Here is a 13641-nt window from a genome sequence, read left to right as displayed (position 1 = left end):
ACAAGAGGAAGAAAAAAATAATTGTTTTCCAAAAAAAAAGGGGAAAAAAAAAAAAAAAAAAGGGGGGGGGGGGGGGTAATATTATTTCAGACAAATGCTACGTGCTGCAGATTTCCTGTTTCGTTGCTGACGGAAACAACTAGGTGCCTTTTGTTTTACGGGCCGGGACACAAATAACTATTTTTGAACCCCCAAAACCCACGAGGGGACGGGGAAGAAAGTGGAAAGAAGGAACACCTGTTTCATGGAACATTTGTTTCCTCCTGTAATCTTTTCTTGTCCTCACCTTTGTCACACAGATGCTCTCCATCCCTCCCTCCATCACAGTGACTTCTATCTGTCCCCATGACCATCTGTAAAGCTCCAGCATCCGGTGCGGAGATGAGATGAAGCGGGGCGCAGCATCCGGTGCGGAGATGAGATGAAGCAGGGCGCGCGCGTGTGTGTGTGCGTGCGTGTGTGTGTGTGCGTGCGCGTGTGGCTGCTGTCAGGCTATTGCTGATTCTACAGGGCGTGTCTGTGGCAGAGAGCTAATTACACCCCGTGGGTGTCTGCCGTTAATGCATCACAGGCTTAAATAGAAATGAGGTAAAAATGAAATGTCAAGTTATTATGTAAGAGAAGAAGAGGAGCAAAAGAAACAGCTGAAGGTATGGCCGACCACGCGGCGTGACTCGTTACCTTAGGTACGTACGTTATTATGTTTCCTGGTAAGAATGTTCAGGTCGTAGTTACTGCCCTGGAACTCGAGACTAATGGTATCAAATAGTGAGCATTGATTTTGTAGTATTGACACATCAATTATCAGTATGGATTGAGTATTATATTTAATCAGAGTGTTTTGCCCAAAAAACTTTCAAAAAGTTCAGGGATTTTTAAAGTGATTTACTGGCACTAATGATGTTTAATTACATTAAGAGTGAAGTAGTCTGGTAACGAAAGAAAATTCAAATTCAACACTACTACTGTCTCCTACTACTACTATTACTACTAATTCTAGTACTATCCAAAATAATCACAATCAACACTTATTTCACAGCACATGTGTGGACTGCAGTACATCAGCCATACAAGGAACACCTGTGACCTGAACCACTTGGATGCTGCAATGTCAATATTTAAATTCACTGGAGTGAAGTCGGTGTGAATGAAATCGTCAACAGACTCAGAAAACTCTGAGGATGCAGGTTAATGAAGACACAGATTTCTGATTCAGTATGAAGATTGGAGTCATTAACCTAGGGAACAAGCTGTGATCTCTGTGTGTGTGTGTGTGTGTGTGTGTGTACCAGTCAGCAATAGACTTTCAGACATATTAAGAATAATCTTAAAAAAAATGATGAAGTAATTCTCGGCTTCTACTGATTAATGAGTTAAAACCAACTTAATGCCTTTACAAGCTTAGGCTGGCTATTAGTAACCATGGGCTAAAGACCATGTGATGGACCATAGTAATATTACAGGAAACAGGGCAAGTTCTTCATACAACAAAATGCTTGTGCTCTGTCTGCAGCCAGCCTTCACAAGCTCGTCACTACAGGTCATGCCTTTTTTCTTATGTAACCTAACTTTTTTTTTTTTTGGAGAGGAAGTACAGTTAGCAAGAGTAGGAGAGTCACGGTGACTGTGGAACCTGTCAAACCTTGGTTTCCGCAAACGATGAGGTAATGACTTCTGGCAGGGTTCTTTAATATTTAAACAGAGATTAGCTCACCATTCACCATCAGCGAATTTAGCTATGCAGTATTCCCCTCTGCGTGCGGCATAGGAACCTTCCACTGGCGGCTGGGCAGCGATCTCTGCTCTCATGGTCTCCATCAGGCTTTCCAACTGGCCTCCTGTAGGACGCACAGATGAGTCGGGTTAGGAGTTTCTAGCATGATTCCGGAATTTGCATCTCATTACATCACTTTGACACTGATTCGTTTACTCTTTTGACTCCATTACCATTTAATCCTATTTGAAATGCGTGTTCCCCGCTCCCCTCGGAGAGACGGTTCGAAATGCGATTGTGTAAAAATGGGTCACCAGCTACATTTAATTCTCTCGGCTACACAGGTGCAAGCGTTCTCATTTGGTTTGCATTTTGGCTCCGCGGTGCGATTGACAAAGAGTAACGGCAGAAAGTGAGCTCACTTGTATCCCACCTCCACACACCCTGATAATCAATACAAACCAAATAAGAGTCTGATGCCACTCTGCCGCGCAGTGGCTTTTTTTTCCCCCTCCTCCAGACACACAACCAGACCGTTTTTTTTTTTTTTTTTTAGAAGGTTGTTTGTGCTTCGTGACACCGACTGAGAACACTTCCTCACATTTCTGCCCTCTGTTATGGGAAAATTAAATTCATTACTTTATTTTATGATGCAGCGAGGTTCATGATTTAATGCTTAGACTGCAGCTAGACTGCATCACTGCCCTGTGGAGGGTACAGGAAACCTAAATTCAAGCAGACAGGCACAAACAACACACTTCTGTGGAGAAGATAAAAGAGCTTTTTTTGTTTTCAAATATTCAAACATGTTATTTGGACATAGAAGAGAGAAGCTGCTGCAACACTCTTTGTTTTCAAATATTCAAACATGTTATGGGGACATAGCAGAGACTGAGGATATCTGCAGATTGCAGGAGAAATGTCATACTTTTAATAGCAGTATAAAAGTTCAAACCAACAAAAACCAAAATGAAATCACAAAACCAGACTTAGGACGTGTGATTCTACTGGCTCGATTCCCATTGTGTAGAGGTTCACAGGTGAACGTTTCTAAAATTTGCACTTGTTTACCATCAACTTCTATTATCACTAGGTATAAACGTGTGTCTGTGTGTGTCCCCCCAGCATGGAAACAAACATTAAATATTGCCGGTTCTGCTGTCACCAGTTGTCTAGCCGAAGTGTTTATTTAAAACTTTTTAATTAACTTGGAGAGTTAGAAGAAACCATGAATAAAATCCTCATTTTGATGTGTTGACACTTGAGTTGAAAAATTAGAAATATCCTTTTAATGTAATTAAGGCGTTGATATTAGATTAGAATTAGAAGAACCCAATGCCTTTTCAGACTTTTTAAGGATCCCTTGGAAAATCCTACACTAATTATATGTAACAATACCCTTAGGGCAGTAGTTCTCAAACTGTGGTATGCGTACCACCAGTGGGCTCTCCAGTGGTACGTGAGGAAAATTCATATTTACATCTTCAGTTGAACAAATCTGAAACATACCATGCACAATTAATGCAACATTTAGAAAAAATTGTAGCTACTTGTGAGAAATAGGATGTAGCTAATAGAATAAATATAGGAATAGCTAGCTGCTATATTCGAATGTTGGTCATCATGGTGGTACTCAGAGAGCTCATGTTTTCTCAGGTGGTACAGAGAATAACAAGTTTGAGAACCACTGCCTTAAGAAACTACACATAAAACATTCAAACATAGCTTTTCTTTTTTTAAAAAAAAAAAAAAAGAGCTGTTCCTTTAATACTTCTTGTTCCTCATTTTAGTTCCCTTCTGTTGGAAATAATCAACTTGGATAAAGGTCTAATCTCAAAACAGTTCATTCACTGTCGATAAAGGTCTAATCTCAAAACAGTTCACTGTTTGTCAAATTCATGTGCATCAGACCTACTGGTCCTGAAATCAAGGAGAGAATGGGACCGTCGATACAGTGGCAGTTGAAAAAATCAGACGGTGACTCACTCCTCGATGCCTTCAATGACTCCAGTAAATGGCAGCTTAATTTACAACCATCAGTTGCAATAAACAAGCTGATGAGCGAGCGACAAAGTGTGCAGCTCTGAGACAGCCACGCCCGGTGAATATAGAGTACACCAGGCTGGGAGTGCATCCATACTAAAGTTGGGGAGGAAAGCTTTATTCGCCTTCGGTGATCAATAATTTCACTATACTCTTTCAGCGTAATGGGAATCAAATGATCTGAGGGAGATAGATTCCATCGCCTCCTTGGGACTCCTTGGTTTAAAGCACCGCATTTAATTTTGTAGCAGTATAGACTGCACTGACGAATCACAGGGCCGTTCACAAAGCGCCGGCAGATGTTTACAACACACGAGGAAACGCAGAGAAATTGGCTCATCGTGCTGGACGTTCCTTACAGCTTCGCTTGGAAGCTCTGTCAGTGGAAGCTTTCGCTACTTGTTTACTAACTGTGAAAGTCAACTTGACTCTCCTTGAAGGTTGATCAAAGGAGAACAACAAAAAACACTGCCATATTTTTTCTTCTTCTTCATGAATAATTTAAGTGATTGACAGCTAAGGTGAAAATAGCAGTTTTACTCATCCAGAATCATTGGACAAACTTGAATGGTGTTGAACCAAGGAAGATGTTGAGTATAGGGATTCTTACCATTGGTTCATCACACACAAACAAAAGATCCACGATAATAACTGAATTGTATCTCATTTTCTGTTAATCAAAAAAAAAAAAAAACATAGTAAAACCTTAATGTCTGTGAAAACCTGGAGAATAAACTTGTAGATCGATATCTGTGGAGGTTCTCGGTCCTCCAGGTCACTTGTCACCTGTCAGAGGTTTTCGAGTAGGCAACTGGACTTGTTGACTTGAAGTGATTCTCTACTTTGAGATCTGAAGAACACTCTTGGATGAGAGGTGGTAGCATCTCCCTGAAAATACGTTGGTTAAAAAAATAATGAGCAACTATGCGGATAACCTCACTAAATAAAAACCACTCTCTCGTTCTCATTTATTCGTTTGCCCTGTGCTGAAATAATCTGCGTATAAGGTCTGATTTTACAGCGATCACGTTGTTAATATCACACGGGAAGTTAACCGGCGTTCTTCCATTCATTTAATGTTTGAACGGGTCCTGCTTACAATGCATAATGCTTCCAACCAAACAGATTGAACAAAGGAGGTGAACATCAATTTTTACTGCTGCCATGAGTTGGCATTACCACCTAATATTATTTGTGCTAGTCAACATAATATGCGATTACAAATGGGGTTGTTTTGGCAAAGGTGTCAGTGCTGCAGCAGCCAAGCAGCTGCCAAACATCACTGTTCAGGAAAAATTTATTAGCATGATTTCACTGCTGGAAATGGGATTTAGAGAGTGAACGTGAAAACTGTTCTGGGAGAACTGTTTCTTTGTTGAGTCCAAAGCGAGTGGACCGATCATGACCCACTGGGTTATCAAATGCTGAGGAAAGCAACGCGGTGCATGGGAGTATGAATTATAAACACACTTTCAATGCAATAATTTGAAATTGTGTAGTGCTTAAAAAGGATTTTCTTGTGCGTCAATTCCTGAGAGTATATTGGAGTTGTGTTCAACTAAACAGGAGTCAGGAGTCAAATATGTGAATTGTGGGTTAACTGAAATTTGCCAATCATTATATTTCATCTCATATACTTTTTGACATTTTTGTACGGTAGTAGGCCTGGCGATAGTCAGTATGGATGTAGAAATGCCTTGTTTTTACTCTGACTCTGCATCTTACACTGTAACTGATTCACTGTGTGCCCGAGACTCCATATAGCCTGTGCTCGGGGGTTAGGCAGTCAAAGAGCACTGACAGTGCAGCGTTATGGATCACCAACTTTAACAAGCTAATTCATGATCTTCTCTGACCCATAGATTCTCTTCAATTACTTCCAAGTCAGGTCCAGTCACACTTTGAACAATAAATCAGTGCTCATTCAGTGACTGATGGGGAGTCTGGCTTGTTTTGAAAAAGAAGAAGTAGAGGAAGACGGGAAAGACGACGACGCCGCCCTCATCTTTATTCACTGTCTTTTACTATTTGATTTATGATGATAACAGTGTGCAATAAACTACTTTGGTGTAAGCAAATCAATATGTGGGTACAGCATTTTATAATATGCGTGTCCACAAATGTAGGTGTTTGATTTAGTATGCATAGTATACCTCATGCATTACCATTCTTCTTTGGTGGGATTTAAAACTCTAATTTGCTGTGCAGGCGTCTTAGACAAAGCTGAACTTTCTGCGAGGTTATAAATATATCAAGAAAACATCCTGCTGCTGTGCAGGTGAGTGCTTTTCCATTATCTGTGTAGCACAGTGCAGTGCGATAGGATTATATACTGTACATTTTGTGGCACAATAATAGAGAAAATCTATTATTTTATATTATGCTCACTCTTTGGGACAATATTTGGATGGTGCTTAAGGTTCTGCCACACAATAGATGCAGGGAGATGAGATAAGAAATACAATCACAGCAAACTTATTGTGTTTTTAAGGGGCGCAGACGCCTGTAATATCCATACACTGTACTTGTAGAAATACACATTCATTTCCATTTTTCTATGTTCCATTCATATTCTGGTAGAATTGATGCATATACATCGACTAGTTTGCAATCTAAATGTATATTGACCAGTTTGTAAAAACTCATGTGACCAGATTCACATGTCGAAACACTCGGCTAATAAAGACATTGTACACAAAATGTCACAGTGTTTAGCTTTCACCTTGGTTTGTTGAAAAAAAAAAGTTTCTTTATTCAAGCTTTGTTTGATGTTGCAATTTGTGGCCTTGGTTGTATGCTGCAAGTTGAGTTTCAGAGCAGTTTATTTTTTCATTTTTAAGCTACCCGTAACAACTACACTTAGCTTTTAGCTCTGTAGTGCTCAGCTATGATTAAGCCACTTATAGCTATTTCTGCTATTTATTGGTTTAACTTAGCCAAACCTAAGTATTGTAAACATAACTATAGCTAACTCTTAGCTAACATTTACCAGCCAGTGCTATTGTCTGCTATTCCGGACTTTTCAAAGAGTGGCCTAAAATACAAACATTAAGAATCACAGCAGTTACTTTATTCTAATAACTGCTGGTCTTGGTCTTATAAACAAACACAATCCTGACTTGGATGTTAAAGAGAAGCAAAGACCTGCATGTCAAGCTTTGTTTGTGTATCAATGATCTGCTGCCGTTACTTTCCACACAACACATTCAAACGCAACTTTTACTGCCTTCATACAAATGGACCAGACAATGAGGAAACAGCTGGACGACCTACATAAACGACACGAGGTGAAAAAAAAAAAAAAAACCTCATAAAAACGAAAGAAGAGCAGCGGCTACTATCGCGGCTCACATAGTAAAGCGATGGCCTTGACGCTAAAGACAGGATATGAATAACAAGTAATATCTGGATATGAGATTTGCACAATATAGCACATTCTCGTGATACAGCATAACTGCATATCACAACACATAAATGTACAGAAAACACAAGTACGGACACAGTAATAGACATAAATGACGACAATAAAAGACTATGACTGCAATCAGCATCGAAAGGATACCGAAACGAGCCGAGCGTAGGAAATGTAGCACAGGGAGAGAAATCCATGCCCTCCGGGGTCAATTGAGCAAAGTCTGATTCAAGTAGGGCTTCTCAGTGAAATGCAAAATGCATGTAAGCAGTCGCATTAGGAAGGGAACCAGCAAAGACAATCTGCATTACAGACACAGATTCCCATTTAGCGTTGGCTCAGAGACACCCAAACAGATCCGCATGCAGCAGGGACGAAGCATGTGGAATGTAAGTAATCATTCCGTGTCAGAGCGAGAGCCAAAACAATGATATAAAAAAAAACACTAACTGTGCTTTATGCTGTTTTTTTTCTGCTTTTCTTTATTCCTCTGACTCTCCCTCCCCCTGCTCATTGCATAATCTGTTTATACTCCATTATGGCTACAGCTGTTTGTAAATCATATATAATTACAAGGCGAATGCCCTGCGCAGTGAGGGAAAGACTAGCCTTGGAAAGAGGCAAACATCGGAAAATGCGAGAGACAGACAACATAAGGAGGTTTAGGAGAGTGACGGCAGTTTTATAGGTTGGTTACGATCACATTTGATTATACAGTGGCACGGCGTGTGACAGTCCAGACAGGGGTGTGAGAGGCAGAACAAAAAGCCAATGAAAACAGTGAATCATGCGCCCACACATCCCAAGGCCGTACTGAATTCTATTAAGCTGTTTACAAAGGCCATTAAAACCACAGAAGGGTAAATAATCACAATATGGTAGAGGCCCAGGCCAAGAGAGCAATGACTGTTTATGAAATCATTCTAATTTCCTGGCCTAGAAGAATGAAGGAATTAGGAGATAAAGCAGAGTACATCGATGAAAAGGGCACCTGTTGGGGGGAACAAGCAACTGGAGAGGATCCAGAAACATAAACCTGGCCATAAATGTAATTCAATTCATGCAGGCGAAAGGAGGAGCACATTGAAGAGAGTGAGAGTCGGACTGAAAAACACCGCAGAGCGTTGCACGTGTGCCCTGGCTGACTGTCAAACTGTGTGAATCATTTGAGGGCTAGCAGATGAGCGGCCGCTGTGGTTCAGATCACCTGTTAGTTAAATATGCATAAGCTCTGGTAAGAGCTTATGCTCTGGATGGTCTGTGTTCTGGGCTTTGAAAGTTAAAAGCTGTACTGAAACAACAAATTACAAACCAGGAACAGCACTGAACTGTTTTAGCCGCCGCTGCTGCTTTAATTCTTCAGGGCATTGATTTTAGGAGATATTTCAAAAATTATGGCCCATAAAGACGTGAAGAGGAGGCAGAATCTTGATTTGTCAACATCCACATCAGTCCTCTGACTTTAACCCCCCCCCCCAAAAAAAAGGAGCATAGGGCATCAGTCCTCTGACTTTAACCCCCCCCCCTCAAAAAAGGAGCATAGACACTTTGCTGAGCCCACTACCACACACTACATTTGGATTAGAGCCAGCAATCCTGGGATCACAAGCCTGATCCTTTAACCCATAACTTGTGGCCTAGGAGCCTAGGATGATGGCCTTGGCATCAAACGATCACTGGCCTGGAGCAATGGATGCACTATAATGCACCACATCCCTGGTCGTCTACTGGTTTTGGGATCTAGTGACTGTGGAAGTCATGTACGAATGCAACAGAAATGTTGAAAATCTGTCTGATCTTTTTAGTCCCTTTTTGACAAGTTTATGTTTATATATTTGAAGACAGTTTCCGTGCCTTTAGTGGGATAAGGAGTTGTACTTTGCTCGTCTCTTCTTGTTGGTTCTGTGTGCAGAGCCTCATTAGTGCAGATCATGGTGTTAGTGATAGTTACACAAGTTAATCTTATTTTTTTATCAGATTAAACCAGCCTGCCTATCCTGGCGTCAACAGTGTTTGGATCCTGTATATTTTGATTTGGGGATTATTCTCAGTGAGTCCTGGAGAGGATTGTGACGCTTAAACCCCAAGCAGATGAGCGGTTTTTAAAATATTCAAACCAACCTGTCCAGCTGCAACAGCTCACATGACACGTTCAGAGTAGAAAGAGAAAAAAAAAAAAAAAATTGGCCTCCATTTTCCATTTTAATGCTCACTGTGAACGTAAGCAGAAACACGTCTACATGGCTAAATGCATAGAGCTGCTGTTAGGTGATTGGCTGGCTGGACATCCTATGAAAACACAGTGTGTGTACTGGCCTGGGGAGCCCTGCGTATGTGCGGGCAAACACGTTCATCTGGTTCGAGTCTGATGCCATCTACAGCTGGTCAACAAACAACAGATGCTCACCTGGGGATATTTGTACACTTACTGAAGACACAGTGTGACAAGGAGGGAGCCAAGAAAAGGGAACGGCTATTTACTCCCCTTCCTGAGTGATGTTTTAAGTGGTGTCAGCAACTGCACAGCGTTAAGGGAGGCTACTATAAAAACAAATGATCCCCCCTGCCTGACTAATGCTGCTCCACTCCCACTGGAGAGTGATATGGATTATTTCTCATGTGATCCGCACCACCACCAATTACCCTGCTACATTTTACCCTTCCTGGCAGTCTGGAGTCTTTTACTGCAAATTACCGTTTCTGTAATTGGAAAAGTCATCAGTGAAATTTCTAAAACAGAGACAGCATCTGTGGCTCACTCGGTTTTATTATATATATTTTTTTTGCAGCACTCCTCTCTTTGCCACCTGTCGAGCCTCCCTGGCTGCAGCTAATGCCCCATTTTGATTGTTGAGAGCCCAAATATACCCATCAGAAGATATATTCGGAAAGAGACGCTAGACTGTTGGAGTGGGAAAGTGGGCTAGAGGGGAAGGGAGCGAATTCAGGCCAATTTCTGACCTCTTTGTGACTGTTAGTTTTTCAGATCATGACGTCAGCCCAGAGTGGTAAGTCGCGACACAACTATTTATTTAACCCTTCATTTAAATAGGAAGACCCTCGTGATAAAATTCTTTAAGGAAGACCTGATACATTACATTTAAGATAAATACCTTAAATTTTGACCAATATCGCACTGATACTCATCCTGAATATCGGATTGAGCCAACAGTTGTTATAATAGCTACAACCAACAAGGTTCAAACAGTCGTTCACTTTACTTCTCTTGTTCAGTTCTACCAATTCCATCTTGACAAAACTTACTTACGTCAACTCCATCTAATAAACAACAACATCTGATTCAAGTTCAAATCCTGTCTGCTAAAAGTTAAGACTCTCAGATTTTTTTTTCCAGCTGACATTTTAGAAGCTAGACTGAAAATCTTATTCAATAATGAATGTTTTGGGTTTCACAACTTCTGACCTCTCACAGCAGCAGCACAGGGAAGAAAAAAAGACAAGATGAAAAACAGCTGCATCAGCTAGTGTTCCCACTGAAAACTTTTACTCAGCTGCCTGGATTTCTTGGTACCAAATTTAAAAGAATAAACGTGGGATAAAATATAGTGTCGTAGCTGTGCAGCTATATATATGCAGATGACATACCTCTTAAATCAAATGTTAATTTTAATTGTAAAATAAAGATTTTTTTTTGAATGTCAACTCTTCATTTTTTCACATTTGGGACTTACATACAACTCCAACTTTTTTTTTTAGGTTCATGGTTTTAATTAGTTTGTGAAACAGAACACGATTCACAAAAATAAATAAATAAAAAATTCCTAAATCGCTGCTGTTTCATAAATCTACTGGTGTAGGAGTTAATTATCTCCAAAATGAACTGCCTTTGGCTTAATGCCCGAACATAGCTTGGAAACATAGCTCATATAAAATGAGAAAATAAAACATTGCCGGCAGACTTGCGACAGCCATTTCTGGATGTGCCACAATATTTCTAAACTTGTTTGCCTTAAAATAATCCCAGTTATCTTGACAAGACATGCAATTAAGAGACCACTCAGCCTGATTAATAGAAAAGGGCTACAGCTTTTGTCATGTTGTACCAGAACAGCCACTGCATTCGGCCACCACTTGACTTTAGCTGAACCTGAAAATAGAGTCTGAGATGGCGCAGAAAAAACCCCACAGTTTTCCTTTGTACACGGGGTCTAAACAAGCACATAACAAAGACCTGATGGGAACAAGCAGCTCACAGTAATGGAATTCAGTTTCAAAGAGCAGAAAGGGACCGGGTTTGAAGTGAAGCCAGAGAACGGGCAGCTCCTGACTGCCTCTCCGTCTGCCTCACTGGGTCCAGCATCATTAGGTGATGAACAGCTGCTGTGTGTAAAAGGTAGAAGTGTGAATAATGTGGACAGAGAGGCACCTGGATGGAGGGGGGAAGGACTTCACTCATTACTGGTCTGTTGTGCTGCCAGGAAAGCTGTACTGGACGGAGTGTAACCACTGACTGTGCCGAGGCTGAGGCTGAGGCTGAGACTCAGACCGAGGCTCAGGTTGGCCAGAAAATGTGTGTTTCTACGGTTGAATTGCATCCAGTTTAGCCATGCGGTCCTTTGGGGTGACAACTTAGTGAGATCCAAATTAACAGGAAGTCACCGGAAAATGAAAGTGAAACTCTGGGGTATTTCCTCACTGGTTCATTCTGTTGACCAGATCAGTGCAGGAAGAGCTTGTTTTAAAATGTTGCACAAAAAAAAAAACAGCAACTATAAGGTCATGGAGGACTGGACTAATTCTGGTGGAGAAGACTCTGCAGCTCGACTCTAACAAAGACGGTCTGTGCTGTGTTATGTGTGCCAGAGGAAATCAGTCAAAGCCGATGTTTTCTCTCTCATCTTCTTTGTGCTTTTACATTTCAGTAGCTGCCCTTCCTCTGTGAAAAAGGACACCTGCTGCTTGATAAAAATCAAGACTACACTCAAAGCCCCGACTTCACAGCCACTAAGAAAGCTAAATCTGGGGCAACTGGCCTGAAGAAGCCGCTTGGGTGAGAAATGTAAGTTTCTGCAACAAACTCTCAACTCGGGTCAACTCACAAAAATATAATCCCTGCAATGACAGGAAATCATCACACATGGTCTTGGGAATGAGTCTTGTCCTGAGGAAGGGTCAGTCTTCACAAGGTCACTGCTTATCCTATGATTTTTACAACTAATGAAAAGGCATACTCATGCTAAACATTTTAGCTAATTGATTTAGTGCATGAAAAATGCCTTTCTTAAAGGTCATATCAACCAGTGCAAGTGGTTCGGTTTTGGACAGATTTCTGCAACACATTCCAGCTTTAAATAAATTATATAATAAAAAAAAGTCACTGAAAATTAAAAAAAAAAAGGGAAAATGTTGTGACAGCTAAAAGTTACAACAACTAGATTTCAGATCAAATATGATGCATTTGTAAAACAAAGCAAAAGTGCAGTAAAAAAAATGGAAATAGGTCGGTTCATTAGTGGGAAGTAATTAAAATACCAAAACATTTGGTGATGTTTGCTGTAAATTAAACAACAACATAGTAATAACATGTGTAATAATAATAAAAAATGTTAGCCTAAGGAACTCAAATGTTGCAGATAATATGAAGTCACACAACAGTTAAATTGGTACATGTCTAAAAGTTAGCCCAGACACTGCTAAATGTTAGCCAAAGTTATATTTAGATCCATGAAAAAACAAAGTTGTGCTTTTGTTGGCAGAAATACAATAAAATAAAAACAAGCAGATTTTTAGAAACAAAGTTGTGCTTTTGTTGGCAGAAACACAACAAAACACAATAAAAACAAGCAGATTTTACTTTGTTTCTATTTCTAAAATACAAGACTAAAACCTTAAAGAACCACCCAGTAAAATTGAATAAAACCTGGTTAGAATAAACTGAAACAGAGATGGGCAGAAGTTTTCACACAAACAGCTAAAAGTTAGTTTCAGCATAAAAAAAACTTGCCTGGAACTGCCGTGAAAACTTTCCCTGAAAACATTTCATTTGGAAGAAAAAACAAAAAAAAAACAAAACAAAAAAAAATTTAACCAAACCAGATCTGGACCAACCGTGTCTGTAGGAGAATCCTCAGTGATGCTTTTATTCAACAGGTCACTGCTAAAGTGACACTATTTCTAATCTACTGCTTATGTTTTAATTTCACTTAAACAAACAAACAAAAACAACAACATTGTAAAAACATTCATTACCAGTAGCCATTAGCGCCATGCGAGCCTAAAGTCTCCGGGGCTATATTTAGCAAGCTTTTAATTACGTCTACTTTCAAGTGAATTGGCTAAGATAAAATAAATAAATAAAATAGCATCGGCGTGTGAAGCAGAGTCACTTCCACCAACGTGCCTGCAGTGGCCTCTGTCTTTAAGTGTCCAAGGTCATGGAGATCTATGTAGGTCCCCCTTAGACAGTAATTACATATAGCCCCCAGAGAGAGAGAGAGAGAGAGAGAGAGAG

The 13641-nt window shown here is 40.3% G+C and overlaps 1 protein-coding gene across 1 annotated transcript in view; it reads right to left on the bottom strand.

Annotated features, from left to right (window-relative positions):
• Window positions 1-13641, bottom strand: part of snd1 (staphylococcal nuclease and tudor domain containing 1) — a 187762-nt gene that overhangs the window by 28500 nt on the left and 145621 nt on the right. Inside the window, exon 19 of the mRNA XM_008315686.3 lies at window positions 1715-1838. Within this exon, the coding sequence (XP_008313908.1) occupies window positions 1715-1838 (124 nt within the window). The remainder of the gene's footprint in view (window positions 1-1714; window positions 1839-13641) is intronic.

This window comes from Cynoglossus semilaevis, chromosome 8, assembly GCF_000523025.1.
Source record: "Cynoglossus semilaevis isolate Cse_v1.0 chromosome 8, Cse_v1.0, whole genome shotgun sequence".
Classification (NCBI taxonomy): Eukaryota; Metazoa; Chordata; class Actinopteri; order Pleuronectiformes; family Cynoglossidae; genus Cynoglossus; species Cynoglossus semilaevis.
The sequence above is the reverse complement of the archived record's forward strand: the minus strand, read 5'-3'. Positions and strand labels throughout refer to the sequence as shown.